The 16,094-nt window shown below is 58.7% G+C and overlaps 1 protein-coding gene across 1 annotated transcript in view; it reads right to left on the minus strand.

The window, feature by feature from the left end:
- Positions 1-353: 353 nt before the first annotated feature.
- Positions 354-16,094, minus strand: part of OTOA (otoancorin) — a 77,871-nt gene continuing 62,130 nt past the window's right edge. The window contains exons 24-31 of the mRNA XM_066276847.1: positions 13,080-13,222; positions 12,726-12,862; positions 11,718-11,815; positions 6,531-6,726; positions 3,557-3,623; positions 2,825-3,008; positions 1,673-1,910; positions 354-577 (exon numbers count right to left, since the gene is read on the minus strand). Of these exons, the coding sequence (XP_066132944.1) occupies positions 354-577; positions 1,673-1,910; positions 2,825-3,008; positions 3,557-3,623; positions 6,531-6,726; positions 11,718-11,815; positions 12,726-12,862; positions 13,080-13,222 (1,287 nt within the window). The remainder of the gene's footprint in view (positions 578-1,672; positions 1,911-2,824; positions 3,009-3,556; positions 3,624-6,530; positions 6,727-11,717; positions 11,816-12,725; positions 12,863-13,079; positions 13,223-16,094) is intronic.

The following is a 16,094-nucleotide window of genomic DNA, read 5'->3' on the forward strand; positions in this document are numbered from 1 at the left end:
GCTCCCCACAGAGCCTCCAGGGTTTCCCAGCCCACGATCTCAGGGCGGGTCACATAGAAGCCTGTGGAGACCAGGGTCTACCGTGAGCTGACGCCCCCCCAGGGAGGATGGTTCGGTCACTACAAAGGGGCTCCGGGCTCCCAGCTCCCAGGGGAGCAGTGGAGATGACCACACGTGGGGAGGGATGGACGGTCACGGCTTCTCCTGGACGTGCTCTCCTGAGGGTTGGCCCACGTGCCCACTCCATGTGCTGTTATCGCCTGACCGGGAAATCCTCCTGGGAGACTCCCAGCACCGCTCACGCCAGGCTCGGCGCCTGCAGGGGGCCTGAAGGAGGGGTTCAGCAGAAGGCTTTAGCTGGGGGGTGAATCAGGACCGTGGTCAGCACCCTGCAGGTACCGGTCAGTGACTGTACTCTCTGCCTCTGACTGGGGGTACAGGGCGCAGGCTGGGGGGCCCACAGCAGGACTGATGGCTGGGGGGATGGAGAGGGTGCAGACTGGGGGGCCCACAGCAGGGCTGACGGCTGGGGGGATGGAGAGGGTGCAGACTGGGGGGCCCACAGCAGGGCTGATGGCTGGGGGGGTACAGGGTGCAGACTGGGGGGCCCACAGCAGGGCTGACAGCTGGGGGGATGGAGAGGGTGCAGACTGGGGGGCCCACAGCAGGGCTGACGGCTGGGGGGTACAGGGTGCAGACTGGGGGACCCACAGCAGGGCTGACAGCTGGGGGGATGGAGAGGGTGCCCTGCCAGGCAAGTGGGGCAGCCCTTGCCCATGCGGCCGCCGCCATCCAGCTTGCAAAGGCCTGCACCTCCAACCTGAGCCCCCCGGGGGGCCTGCAGGGCAGGAGCTAGATTTGTCTTCCCGCCTGCGGCCATCCCCAATTACACGGCTGTGAGGCTCGCTGGCCTTCCGCCAGGAGAGGAGGGAGGTGAAGGGATTGATAGAATTCTGCTATGATCTAGCTCATTAGAGACGTTCACGGAGGCTGCATGGTGAGAAGCAAAAAAATAATAATAATAAGTGTTCAAATCGCATTACCTGAGCAGCCCTCAGCAAGGGTTCCTTCATCTCGCCCTGGCCGGGTGGCTCAGTGGTAGAGTGTCAGCCCGGCGTGTGCAAGTCCCGGGTTCGATTCCCAGCCAGGGCACACAGGAGAAGCGCCCATCTGCTTCTCCACCCCTCCCCTTCTCCTTCCTCTCTGTCTCTCTCTTCCCCTCCCGCAGCCAAGGCTCCATTGGAGCAAAGATGGCCCGGGCGCTGGGGATGGCTCCTTGGCCTCTGCCCCAGGCGCTAGAGTGGCTCTGGTCACAACAAAGCAACACCCCAGATGGGCAGAGCATTGCCCCCTGGTGGGCGTGCCGGGTGGATCCCGGTCGGGCGCATGTGGGAGTCTGTCTGACTGCCTCCCCGTTTCTCACTTCAGAAAGAAAGTAATAGTAATAAATAAAGAGTCCCTTCACTTTGCAGTCTTAGTCCACTCGTCTGCAAAGTGGGGAGCATGGCAGACACCCCGCCCCACATCAGGGTCGTGATGACGACATGAGTGAAGGACGCAGGGAGAGTGTTCTGAGCAGAGCTGGAGGCAGAGCCCGCCCTCAACACTCCACACGGGAGCTGTGCTTGTCATCCAGCGGGGAGGGAGGGCGATCCAGGAGAGACAGAGAGACAGGGAATTGCGTGGAGCTGGCAGCGTGACGTCTGACTCAGAGGGGAGGTGCTGCTGTCCCCGTCACCAGGGTCATCCGAGGGAAGGGGGTCATCAGAGGCAATGCCGAGCAGGCAAGACAGAGGGTCTTTCTGACCACACTGGGCACAGACACGGTCCCTCCCCAGCATCCCTCTCCGGACAGCTGGCCCAGCCCAGCGAAACCAGGGGCTGGTGTGTTCTGTAACAGGATCTGTGACCTGGCCGGAGAAGCCAGATAGGCGCCGCGTCCCCCACCAATTGGAGAAAACCAGACCACAGCCCAAGCACCGCACACCTGCGAGGTCACACCTGCCACACGGCCGGGTCTTCCGTGACCGCCTGGGACTCGTGAACATACGCCAGTCTCTACAACACCTATCGGTAGTACTTTAAAAAAAAAACCCACTCCCTGGCCTTGGTCGGTTAGCTCAGTCGGTTAGAGCGTCATCCCCGACACAACAAGGTTGCGGGTTCGATCCCCGGTCAGGACACACACTGGACGCAACCAGTGAATGCTTCCCTTCCCCCTCCGCGCTCTCTCCCTTCCTGTCTCTGTCTCTCTAAAAACATCAACCAATCAATAGAAAATAAAGGCCCGGCCGGATAGCTCGGTCGGTGGGAGCGTCGTCCCAAAGCACAGAGGTCGCCGGTTCGATCCCCGGTCAAAGCACACGCAGGAGCAGCCGGGTGTCCTTGTCTCCTGGTCCCTCTCGCACCAAAAAAAAAAAGGAGAAAGTGAAAAAGAAGAAAAATCCACTCACCTCTTAGGGAACACGGGAGAGCTGGGAAACTCAAGCAGGCCTCCTGCTCGGGGCCGAGTGTGCGTGGGGGGGGGCAAGTGTGCGCGGGGGAGAGGACGCAGGGCGGGGCCAAGTGCGGGGGGGGGGGGGACGCAGGGCGGAGCCGAGTGCGCGGGGAGGGGGGAGGACGCAGGGCGGGGCCGAGTGCGGGGGGGGGGGGGGGGAGGACGCAGGGCGGGGCCGAGTGTGCCAGCGCCGGGGGCCTGCCCTGCCCGCTCTGGGGGGCGGCACAACCGCCAGGAGGGGCCCAATGCCATGGCTGCCCCCCCCAGAGGTTCGCCTCCCTCGGGCCGAGAGTGTCCTGCGCACTTCCAGACGTACCTCTCGCCCACCCTCGCAAGGATCGGGCCGGCGGGCTGTGTCGGGTCCGCGGCGCCCTGACCACAGGGCTGACCGACTTCCACAAGGGACTTCCGTGATCGCGTCCCACCCACCCCCAGAGCTCGGGGCCGCGAGGAGCAGGAAACACCGCTGCTGTGCACGGACTTTCGGAAAGCTTTACTGAGAGCTCGGAAGCTGACTCCCGGTGACACGGGCGGCGTCCAGAAAACGTCTTTTAAAAAATTGATTTAATCAAACGTTTTCATTCCCGGGCGATGAAATGCGCACTGACCCCCCCCCCGCCCCCCCCCCCCCCCCAGCAATCAGGCAGCAGCACTACTGCTTCCGGTGAGGGACTCGTTTATTCCAGCTCTGCTCGGGCCTAACGGGAAGGCTGAGAGCTCCAGGGAAAGGCAACGAAGGCCGAGGAGAGGCCCACTGCTGCGCCCACCGCCCTGGCCTCTCCGGGGAAGGGGCCGGGGCTGGGACGGAGGTCCTCACGCCGGTGGCAGAGCCCCCACTCGCACCCCCAGCCCACCCGCGGCCCCTTCCGGAACAGTCTCTGTCTGCAGGCTGGAAAACTCATGGTTAGCAAGTCCTCCTCCGTGCCGTGCCATTTTAGGCTTCCGTTTCAAGGCCCTGGTCCCCTCCCAGCGCGCTAGTGCAGGCCCGAGGGTCAGGGTCGAGGCTTCCGGCTGGCCAGCGGCTCAGGCGCTGGGCTGTGATGTGGGCAGGCCGCTCACCGCACGAGTCTGGGCACGAGGACCAGCAGAGGACAGCCCAGCCAAAGACCCCGGGAGACGCAGGCTCCTAGAAGGAAACACACAAGAGAGCACACGGGGGACGGTCTCCACAGCCGTGGAAGGTGGACGCACCGTGGAAGGTGGGCGCACCGTGGGAGGTGGACGCACCGTGGGAGGTGGTCGCACCGTGGGAGGTGGACGCACCGCGGGAGGTGGACGCATCGCGGGAGGTGGACGCACCGTGGGAGGTGGTCGCACCGCGGGAGGTGGACGCACCGCGGGAGGTGGTCGCACCGCGGGAGGTGGACGCACCGCGGGAGGTGGACGCACCGTGGGAGGTGGTCGCACCGTGGGAGGTGGACGCATCGTGGGAGGTGGACGCATCGTGGGAGGTGGTCGCACCGCGGGAGGTGGACGCATCGTATCCAGCTCCCTGGGTCTCGCCCCCCCCCTCCTATGGGACCGTTCACCTGACCTGCTGAACCCTGCTCTGCTGTCTCTTAAATGGCAACGATGAACCTGGGGGGGGGGGGGCTGAGGACTAACCCAGGGTCTAGAACAAGTGAATCAGCAGGACCCTGGCTGCCTCCAGCGAGAGGCACCTGGGAAGCTGGGTAAAAATGCAAATCACAGGATCCCCCCCACCCCCCGCAGATTCCGGAGAGACCCGGGAGATCTGAATCTGGCGCACAGCACACACCCAGGCGCACAGCACACACCCAGGCGCACAGCACACACCCAGGCGATTGAGATAATAAGGGAAATTTAGGAGACGAGAGATGCAGGGCAGGCCCACGGGAAGGGCTCACCCACCACCGTCAGTCCGCTCAGTCCTGGGGAGATGCGGGGGGGGGGGGAGGCATCTGGGATGGTGCCTGGCTGAGGGACCTGCAGGGACACCTTCCGGAAGGGCCCTGGCCACTTCCTGATGCTGCTGGTTCAAGGGAACCCCGGCACGGCCCCTGTCTGCCAGGGACGCCTGCAACATCCCTCAGAGTCACCAACGCACAGACAGCCTGGCTGTCCCCCTGGACGAGGTCACCCTGCAGACGGCTTGAACACATGCAAAGTATACGAGGTCATTCACCGCCATGTTCTTTGTGACATTTAAAAAAAAAACAAAAAAACGAAAGAATGAATTGCTGCCTACCGAGACCTAGTTAAATAAAATGGTGGCCGCCAGAACACCGGCCACGGCACAGCTCGGTGTCCGGAGACGAAGTGTCCCCGAGGTCTACTGTCTGTCAAAAGGCGGACCTCATCTAGGAATGTGCACAGGGTATTTCTGGACAAAGCCAGAAGGAGCCGGTGACAGGGGCTGCCTCTGGGGAAGGGAACCAGGTGACCTGAGGACAGTGGACGGAGGGGGAGGGACCGAGTCCCTTTTCAGACCGGGCATGTTTCAAACCCTGTGTCATCATCTCTTGTGTGTATCACACACACACATAAAACACTGCCACGCTGAAAAACAGTTTCCAGTCGCAGGCACACAATATGTTCATGCAAAGTTTACGAAGCAGGAACAGTCGATCCTAAGGCTTGTGGTTCCTGCCGGCCACTGGGGGCAGCAGGCGTCCGGAATCCCTCAGCGGGGGCCGGCGAGGGTCCAGTGGAGGTTTCCAGGCCAGGTTCCCTTTGCTGAGCCTCTATCTGCTCACACTGTTCCCTCCACCTGGGACACCCTCCACCTGGGACACCCTCCACCTGGCTGCGCCCATCTGCCTCCCCCCTGACACACACACACCTGAGGCTGGGGCTTGGACACCAGTCTGTGCAGCTGACACCCCCGTCAGCTGCGTCTGTCTCCCGTGTGTGTGTCCCCTGTGTCCCCTCGGTGCCTGTGTCCCCACCACAGCACCCCCGTCCTGCTGCCTCAGGTCACCTGGGTGCACATCTCCCCTCATCACCCCCACACTCAGTGAGGATGGAGGACGACACATGTGGCTTGTTCACACCTGTCTCCCCCCCATCTCAGCCCCAGGGCACTGCTCACTAAAGACAGAAGGAATCACAGAGAAGTCGGAGAGGGAGGGAGCTGGGAAGGAGGAGAGGAATAAGAAAGGCAAAGAGGGAAAGGGGAGAGGGCAGCCACACAGCCCACGCACACACCACACGCCACACGCCCACGCCACACACACACGCACACGCCACACACCACACAGCCCACAAACACGCACACGCCACACACCACACAGCCCACGCACACGCCACATGCCACACAGCCCACGCACACGCACACACCACACAGCCCACGCCCACGCTACACGCCACACGCACACACACACGCCACACACCACACAGCCCACACATACGCACACGCCACACACCACATAGCCCACGCACACGCCACATGCCACACAGCCCACGCACGCGCCACACAGCCCACACACATGCCACACGCACACGCACATGCCACACGCACACACACATGCCACACGCACACGCACACGCACCCCCCCACTCTGCTCAACCCTCGGTCATCAGCCCCTTCCTGGTTCCTCTCCCGTCCTCCTCTTAGGGTGACGACACCCCCTGCTCATTCACATTCACAAGACAGCTGGACCTGCCTCGCTGACCTCTGTCCTCCCCGGTCCCCACCCCGGGCCTGGCCCAGGGCAGGTGTCCAGTCTACAGGGGGTCAGCTGATGAGTGAACACTGCACGGTGAGAAGGAGGGAGGAGGCAACTCGAGGGTTTTAAACACTCGTGACTTTTCCAAGCTCCCCACACCCCCCATTTCCCCCCACACCCCCAGGGGTGACTGTCACTCAAGTACAGCTGGGAGTTGAGAGTCATTTTATCCATGTCTAGTAAAGAAAGACTCTGGCTTTTTTTCTGGAAGGCAGAATTTCCAGTGGAGAGATCGCCCCCCCTCCCAGCCCCCATCTCGAATCTTAGGAGCCTTCCCAGGCCCAGGGGGGCGGACCAGGGGGACCCGGGCGGCCGGGCGGGGCGCGGGGATGCTCAGCGCTCACCTGGCGGGGACCGGGCGGAGGGCGTCCAGGTGGGGGTGACGCTCGGGGCCGCCTCCAGCCCGGAGTGGATCTTGGCGCCATCTAGCGCCCACTGGAGGCTCTGCAGCTGCGGCGCGCTGAGCTGCCGGCGCTGGGCCGGGGTCACGGCCGCGGCGTTCTCGGGGCCCAGGGCGGCCAGCTGCCGGGTGGACAGCTCCTGCAAGGTGGGCAGGCGAGGGAAAGCTGGCGCGGCGCCCTCCTGGACCATCCTGCGCTCTCGCCTTAAAAATCACAGCACTCTTTCGTAACCAAAACACACGGATTCTTTCCATGGACATTTCCCCGCCCCCCCCCAAAAAAAAATTGGAATTCTGTACCAGGATGATTTGCTATTCGGAAACCATGCAACATAAAACAAAAGCAATGAAAATATTATATAGAATTCTAGCTAGACGTGCCGGCCAACCACGGCTGAACTTGAAGGCCGTTCGCAAAAAGAGAGAAGGGGATTATTTTTTTAAGTGAGATAGAGGATGCGTTCAAGACCTTTAGCTCCACACTGAGACTGCCTCCTCGAGTCATCCATTATCAAGGGGGAGCTGACAAAGGGCATCGTGACTTCTCACCGGGTGACTCCGTGTTGGAAACTCGAGCCCCAAGGTCAAAATCTGAACCCATGTCCCCCACTCTGCTACCTACGAGCTACGTGATATGGGGGGGTCGGTAAGGAGGACACGCCTCTCTCCCCCCGCGAAGCCCGACGCTTTGATAGGACGTGAGTCCTCGGAGGGCTCAGAGGGAGGGACAGTGCGGGACATCGGTGATGTCTGCCGTGGACCCAGAAAGGGGATGTTCCACCGGCACGCACTGTGCCTCTGAGGACCCTAGACAAGATGTTTTCTGAAGCCACGTCAGCTCAGAGGACGTGGTGACTCGTCCCAGCGGGTCTGGAATGAGATGGGGTGGCAGGCTCTGCATTTGTGGAGAGAGAGGGTTCTAAACGTCATCCGCTGGTTTTCTCTACCGGCCGCAGAGATTCTGAGAGAGGAGGTCATGACCTTGCCCCTCTTTCCTATGTAGGGAGGGACACTCCTGGACTGAGGGAGATGCTTCTCTAGCCCCCCGCCCCTCACCAGGACACAGCTCCAGCTCCTGAATGTGAGGACCGGGCCTTCATGCTCTGGGCCCTGCCCACCTCTCCGGCCACCTCCCCCAGCACTCTTCAGGGCAGGAGGATGACCACCATGTGCGCAGCCCCCAGGGGTCAGCACCTCTGCACCTGCCAACACTCTTCCTCTGCCAGGAACACTGTTCCTCCCTCTTCACCTGTCCTGCAAGATTCAGCACCACCTCTTCCCTCTACACACACACACACACACACATGCACACGCACACACACGCAATACACACACACACATACACAAGCGCGTACACATGCGCGCGCACACACACACAGGCGCGTACACATGCGCACACACGTACACACACACGCAGAGGGTAGGTGTTCTGGCTTCCGCCTTCTATCTACCATCCACACAGTCTGTATTATGAAAATTATCTGGGGTTTTTTCTAATGTTGCTGACTCACCACCCACAGGCCAGATTGAAACTCTAGGCCTGCTGCACTGTGCTTTAAAAAACAAATTCAAAGTGGTTTCCAATATTTAATTACAGGAGATTTCACAGTGAAAATGGAGACTTCTGACATCTTCTCAAAAAAAAAAAAAGAAAGCTTCAGCCACCCTGGCCCCCCACTGTCACATTGTCACACGGCATTAATGCACCAGACGGTGAGGAGCGGCCTCCCCACCCAGACGGGGCTCTCCCGTTCACGTTCAGCCTTGCCCAGCCCTCTGCACGCCTTCAAACTGTCTTCCCGGCCGCTGAAGACACCGCTCTGCCCCTTCCGTCATAGCAGCCCCCCTCGACCACAACACGGGTGGCAGAAAGCACACCGGAGCAAGGCCACAGACCACACTCCCAACCAGACCACAAGCATGCGCTCGGCCAGGCGCCGGCATTCAGGACGAAGCTGTCCCCGCAGGGAGCGCGCCGGGAAGGACAGCTCTGTGGCCTCCTGCACTACTGAGTCCCCCACCCCCCACGCCCAGACCAGCTAGTGCGCCTGTTGCGGGGCTGGGAGCTGTCCGGGGAGCTGAAATACTTCGGGACTGGGAGCTGTCCGGGGAGCGGAAATACTTCGGGGCTGGGAGCTGTCCGGGGAGCGGAAATACTCCGGGGCTGGGAGCTGTCCGGGGGGCTGAAATACTTCGGGACTGGGAGCTGTCCGGGGTGCTGAAATACTTCGGGGCTGGGAGCTGTCCGGGGAGCTGAAATACTTCGGGGCTGGGAGCTGTCCGGGGAGCTGAAATACTTCGGGGCTGGGAGCTGTCCGGGGAGCTGAAATACTTCGGGACTGGGAGCTGTCCGGGGAGCGGAAATACTTCGGGACTGGGAGCTGTCCGGGGAGCGGAAATACTCCGGGGCTGGGAGCTGTCCGGGGTGCTGAAATACTTCGGGCCTGGGAGCTGTCCGGGGTGCTGAAATACTTCGGGGCTGGGAGCTGTCCGGGGAGCGGAAATACTTCGGGACTGGGAGCTGTCCGGGGAGCGGAAATACTCCGGGGCTGGGAGCTGTCCGGGGGGCTGAAATACTTCGGGACTGGGAGCTGTCCGGGGAGCGGAAATACTCCGGGGCTGGGAGCTGTCCGGGGGGCTGAAATACTTCGGGACTGGGAGCTGTCCGGGGAGCTGAAATACTTCGGGACTGGGAGCTGTCCGGGGAGCTGAAATACTTCGGGACTGGGAGCTGTCCGGGGAGCTGAAATACTTCGGGGCTGGGAGCTGTCCGGGGAGCTGAAATACTTCGGGGCTGGGAGCTGTCCGGGGAGCTGAAATACTTCGGGGCTGGGAGCTGTCCGGGGGGCTGAAATACTTCGGGACTGGGAGCTGTCCGGGGTGCTGAAATACTTCGGGGCTGGGAGCTGTCCGGGGAGCTGAAATACTTCGGGACTGGGAGCTGTCCGGGGTGCTGAAATACTTCGGGGCTGGGAGCTGTCCGGGGAGCGGAAATACTTCGGGACTGGGAGCTGTCCGGGGAGCGGAAATACTCCGGGGCTGGGAGCTGTCCGGGGGGCTGAAATACTTCGGGACTGGGAGCTGTCCGGGGAGCGGAAATACTCCGGGGCTGGGAGCTGTCCGGGGGGCTGAAATACTTCGGGACTGGGAGCTGTCCGGGGAGCTGAAATACTTCGGGACTGGGAGCTGTCCGGGGAGCTGAAATACTTCGGGACTGGGAGCTGTCCGGGGAGCTGAAATACTTCGGGGCTGGGAGCTGTCCGGGGAGCTGAAATACTTCGGGGCTGGGAGCTGTCCGGGGAGCTGAAATACTTCGGGGCTGGGAGCTGTCCGGGGGGCTGAAATACTTCGGGGCTGGGAGCTGTCCGGGGTGCTGAAATACTTCGGGGCTGGGAGCTGTCCGGGGAGCTGAAATACTTCGGGACTGGGAGCTGTCCGGGGTGCTGAAATACTTCGGGGCTGGGAGCTGTCCGGGGAGCTGAAATACTTCGGGGCTGGGAGCTGTCCGGGGTGCTGAAATACTTCGGGGCTGGGAGCTGTCCGGGGAGCTGAAATACTTCGGGGCTGGGAGCTGTCCGGGGTGCTGAAATACTTCGGGGCTGGGAGCTGTCCGGGGAGCTGAAATACTTCGGGGCTGGGAGCTGTCCGGGGAGCTGAAATACTTCGGGGCTGGGAGCTGTCCGGGGAGCTGAAATACTTCGGGGCTGGGAGCTGTCCGGGGTGCTGAAATACTTCGGGGCTGGGAGCTGTCCGGGGAGCGGAAATACTTCGGGACTGGGAGCTGTCCGGGGAGCGGAAATACTCCGGGGCTGGGAGCTGTCCGGGGGGCTGAAATACTTCGGGACTGGGAGCTGTCCGGGGTGCTGAAATACTTCGGGGCTGGGAGCTGTCCGGGGAGCTGAAATACTTCGGGGCTGGGAGCTGTCCGGGGGGCTGAAATACTTCGGGGCTGGGAGCTGTCCGGGGAGCTGAAATACTTCGGGGCTGGGAGCTGTCCGGGGAGCTGAAATACTTCGGGCTGGGAGCTGTCCGGGGGGCTGAAATATTTCGGGGCTGGGAGCTGTCCGGGGAGCTGAAATACTTCGGGACTGGGAGCTGTCCGGGGGGCTGAAATAATTCAGGGCCGCTCTGTGTCTTGAAATGAACCAATGATGCGGCACTGTGGGAATTAGCCTAAGCTGGTCTGTGTGTCTCGCCCAGTTGAGGGGGCACAGGACGTGCTGCCAACATACGCAGCAAGCAAGAACCCCAAGGGTCAGCCCCCTTCAGAGACCGACTGTCCCCGACACACGCTCCCCTAATCTCGTACCTGGATAGGAAGCCGGGGCCTCTCTCTGGGTCCCGCGTCCCTAACTTCAGTGGGGTCGGCTCCCCCCTTTCTGTGTTCTCCAGAGCAGTGTGCCACCTGTCCTACTGTGGCTTTTTAAATAATTTTCTTTAAGGCCATTCAAATAGATTGTACTGAAACGCACTTTAAAAGGAAGTATGACTCAGGTTCACAAACTTCCATCTGCAAGTTTGAAGCCCAAGGAAAAAGAAAAAAAAAAAAAAGTCTGCAGATGGAAAGTTCTTCCTCAGGTTTAAGACAAACGCATTTGCCAGGAAAACCGGGACCTGAACGGATGTGAGGTCATTTATAGTCTCTGTCTGTTTTCAGTTAGGGTGACTTGTCACCAGGTTCTTAGCAGAAATATTCACGGGTCTGCTTAGAGGTACTTCCCCCAGACCCTGCTGAGGGGGTCAAGTGACATACTGCACAGTCACCGAGTGACCTTTCCAAAATCTAGAAACTTCGGAATTCTGAAATGTATCAATATGTGTCCCCAAAAGTTTGGGATAAGGGAATATGAACCTGTCATCCCCTCATACACAGAAAATCAATGCCACTTGCTGTGAGGAGAAGGCAACTGGGAAAATAAGCACAATTAACACATAAGCTAAAATCTGGAGAAAAAGAAACTCTTTAAGAAAACCCTGACATTCCCTCGCGAGGCGCCCACGGCCCTGAGCTGGCCCTGTGAGCGGAAGCCCAGCTGTGCCCCCCTAGACTGCCGGGCCCGCGGCCTGCTCCCCGCTGTGATCTGAGAAATGGGGTCACGCTCCAAGCCTCCTTAAGGAACGGAGGACCTACTTTGAATATCTCATCAGGAAGGCGTCTGATTGCTGACGGCTGGAAGTACGGCATCAAATCCTCGTCCAGCGCTCGTATCTCCTCCTTGGTTAATCCGGCTGGGGGAGAGAAAGGAATCACGAGGGTTTGGTTCAAACCGGCAGAACTCCCTGTGTTTTATTCATGATGCTGCAGATCTGTGTGTCTAAGGTTCCGAGGTACGCAGCACCCCTGACAGACAGCCCTGAAGACCACTGGGAATTAAGTTCCCTAATCAACTCAGGAAAAAAAAAAAAAAAACAACACAGGTCACATGAGTCCTGAGGGGTCTCCTATGATGAAATGGACACCCAGAAGGTGCATTTTTAGATTCCATATAAAACTATTTAGGAGCCAGTTCAATCACATTCTAACCTTCTTTCTTTTTTTTTCTTAAGTGAGAGAAGGGGAGGCAGAGAGACAGACTCCCGCATGCGTCCCAACTGGGATCCACCTGGCAAGCCCACCAGGGGGCGATGCTCTGCCCATCTGGGGCCATTGCCCCATTGCTCAGCAACTGAGCTATTTTAGCACCTGAGGTGAGGTCACGGAGCCATCCTCAGTGCCTGGGGCCAGCTTGTTCCAAATGAGCCATGACTGGGGGGGTGGGGAGAGAGAGAGAGAGAGAGAGAGAGAGAGAGAGAGAGAGAGGAGAGGGAGAAGGGAAGGTGAAGAGATAGATGGGCGCTTCTCCTGTGTGCCCTGACCGGGGATCAAACCCGGGACTTCCACACACCCAGCTGACGCTCTACCACTGAGTCAACCAGCCAGGCCCTAAGCTATTTCCATGTCCACAAACCACCAACAAGAGTTGTTCAAAAGGTGGGTTTGGACCCCACCCTCTGAAACTCATGTGCTGAAATCTAGATTTCACTGTAACTCTACAGATGTTTGCTACACACAGCCAAGGATGTGTTTTGTTTTGTTTTTTTCTGTTTCCAGATTAAAGATTGGAAAAAGAGAGAGAGGCATGCTCAAGGTGTCCCTTACCCGCAATGGTTCCGAGTTCTTGCAGGACAGAGCTGGACCACTCGGTGGGACCCCCAAACACAGTTTCTGCCTTCCTCTTGAACTCGGCCAGGACATGGACACTACAAAGCAGGGTCCCCATTCTGGCCACCACCGCCCTGGTTAAGACGGAGGAATATCCTGTGAATCTGGAACATTCTCCAGCCGACAAAGGTGTGCGGGAGGCAGGTTGGACCAGCATCCAGGAAGAACGCGGGTAACCCCATTCCCTGTTTTAGCCCAGAAAGGTGGCCGAGCATCAGAAGCAGAGGACACCTTGCTGAGGAAATGGCCCCCTCGATCATCTGCCAGGCTGCACACCAGGGTTCCGGTTACCTGAATTCTGAGATCTTTATAAGCGAGATTTCGGTGGTGTTCATGGCACACAGGGTCGCCCCGAGTCCCACTAAGTGGAAGCTCTTCAGATCCTGGACGCGGTAGCCTGAATCCACCAGGAATCCGTGCAGGATGGATTTAGCCTAGAAGAGTGAGGAAGGATAGGAGATGAGCTATCCGGGGATGATCAAGACCCTGAGGCCCGAGGGGATAACTCAGCAGCATCCTGGACTGATCCCCAGGACGGTCCTCCCGTGCCACGACATCATCGCCAGCATCCGGGTTAGCCCACCCGAGTCTGGGCTCTGATCTGTGGAGGTGTCTAGGCAGTGAGCCTTCGCCAACATCAGAGAAACCACGTCCTGGGTCTTGTCTGCTGGCTTACTTCCTCCGTCCCTCCCTCATGCTCTCCCCTCAGCCTGGACACTGGGGTTCTTCTGCATCAGGGTCCAAACGTCCCCAACATCTGTTCTCCGACAAAACCTGATCATTGTCCGCCTTGGTGCCTTTGCTCAAATCAGCCCTTCCATCTGAAATGCCTTCCTTCACTTCTCACAGTTAAGACTCAACTGTCCTTTGATTTGGGGGTGGGGTTCAAGTCCAATGTCACCGTGTGTTTGTGTGTGTGTGTGTGTGTGTGAGAGAGAGAGAGAGAGACAGAGAGACAGAGAGACAGAGAGACAGAGTCAGAGAGAGAGACAGATAAGGACAGACAGACAGGAAGGGAGAGAGATGAGACACATCAATTCTTTGTTGCGGCTCCTTAGTTGTTCATTGATTGCCTTGACTGTGGGGCTACAGCAGACCGAGTAATCCTTTGCTTGAGCCAGCAACCTTGGGTCCAAGCTGGTGAGCCTTGCTCAAACCAGATGAGCCCGCACTCAAGCTGGCGACCTCGGGGTCTCAAACCTGGGTCCTCCACATCCCAGTCTGATGCTCTATCCACTGCACCACCGCCTGGTCACCTTCTTCGTGAAGTCTTTCCTGTGTCAGCCAGATATATGTTTTCCCTTTGCTCTTCAGTTCCAGAGAGCTGTTCATCAAATGTCCCGGTGTTGAAAACCACACAGGGTCGCTTCGGGGACTTTCATATGAGGGGCTGCTGTGTTCGGGGGGGAGTCCCTGGCACCGCGGCCGTTCCTGTTTGTGACTTTCCTGGAGAGTGTGCTGAGTTCCAGGAGTAATTCTATGGTCAGTCCTGGCCAGTCAAGGCATCTCGTAGCCTGGTGGCAGTCTTTGGTTCTAGATTGAGCATGGGTCCAGCTGAAAGCTACCAAGACCTTAGCTGGACTAATGAGGAGAGAAGAGCCCTCTGAATCTGCTAAACTCACCACATGGGAAGAGCCTGCCCCTGAATGAAGGCAACACATTCCTGACAACAGTGTTGAAGCCCCTGGATCCAGCCATACCTGAACTCCACACTTGAACACTTTAGCTGTGGGACTCAGTAAATTCCTTCTCTTGCTCGAGCCACTTTGAGTTGGGTTTTCTGCCACGTGTAACTAAGTGAGCCCTGATATATTGGGTCATACTTCCTATGTTGGGCCTGAGGAAGGATCCAACTCAATCCGCTGGAGACAAGCTGTATAATAAGATCTAGCTCCCTCAGTGCTCATGCGAACAGGTGCAAAAGGTGACAAGAGGACAAGAGCTCACAAGGTAAAGATGGGGAGGAGAGAGCAGCCGTGGACAAACATCCCTTGTATGGGAGTGAGGATCACAGGGACACAGTGACCTTCCAATTTTTCTTTAACATCACCCCATCACACAACGAGGATCATTAACATGTCACGTGTTGGCAAAGACTGTGTTGTGGTCAAAGAATTTGCAACAAGTAAGCACGGGATGCCACTTTTCATGTGGAGGTTGCTTTCCCATTTCTCTGGTCTGTTGAAAAAGGCTGCCTCGGCCCTGGCCAGTTGGCTCAGTGGTAGAGCGTCGGCCTGGCGTGCAGAAGTCCCGGGTTCGATTCCTGGCCAGGGTACACAGGAGAAGCGCCCATCTGCTTCTCCACCCCTCCCCCTTTCCTTCCTCTCTGTCTCTCTCTTCCCCTCCCGCAGCCAAGGCTCCATTGGAGCAAAGATGGCCCGGGCGCTGGGGATGGCTCCTAGGCCTCTGCCCCAGGCGCTAGAGTGGCTCTGGTCATGGCAGAGCAATGCCCCAGAGGGGCAGAGCATCGCCCTCTGGTGGGCAGAGCGTCGCCCCTGGTGGGCGTGCCGGGTGGATCCCGGTGGGGTGCATGCGGGAGTCTGTCTGACTGTCTCTCCCCGTTTCCAGCTTCAGAAAGATACAAAAAATAAAAATAAAAAATAAAAAAAAAGAAAAAGGCTGCCTCTTCTGAGAAGACTGCCTGAATTTCCCCATCTCAAGTAGCCTCTCTCCCTACTACTTCCATGAGCACCTTGTCCATTGTATGCTTACCACCTATCACAACTTAAAAAAATGTTTTTGCCTTGATGGCTACCTTATTTGTCTGTGTCACCAACTGGAAGCCCCAAGGACACACACCCTATCCAGCTACCTCACCACTGTCTCCCCAGCACCTAGCACAACACCTGGCACACAGGCTAAAGTCAATAAGTACCTTACGAAGGAAGAATAAACAGCGGAACAAGTGAGTGGTCTATAGAAGATGTCAGCAATAGGGACTCCTCCGAGCGGCCTCTGACTCCTGCCTTCACGGGTGAATCGGCTTCAGGGAAACTTCCCGTGCTCCTGCCAATCAGACCGATCTGCACCCTCAGAAAGCTGCCCTCCACATGGGGGGGGGGATTTAAGGAACACCATGCTCAGGCCTCCATGTCTTTGACACGCACTTAGATGCACCCGAAATCATCGCTAACACTACTGAACACCTCCTGCCTTGCTGGCACGTCCCAGAGACCACCTCGGCTAATCACAGCGGCCCTGCGTAGCGCCGACCTTACCCTGATTTCCCAGGGGAGGTTAACTGAGGCACAGAGATAGGCGAAGTCACTAAGCCAAAGGTTACCCAGCTAGTGAACCACGGTCCCT

This window comes from Saccopteryx bilineata, chromosome 4 (genome assembly GCF_036850765.1).
Source record: "Saccopteryx bilineata isolate mSacBil1 chromosome 4, mSacBil1_pri_phased_curated, whole genome shotgun sequence".
Classification (NCBI taxonomy): domain Eukaryota; kingdom Metazoa; phylum Chordata; class Mammalia; order Chiroptera; family Emballonuridae; genus Saccopteryx; species Saccopteryx bilineata.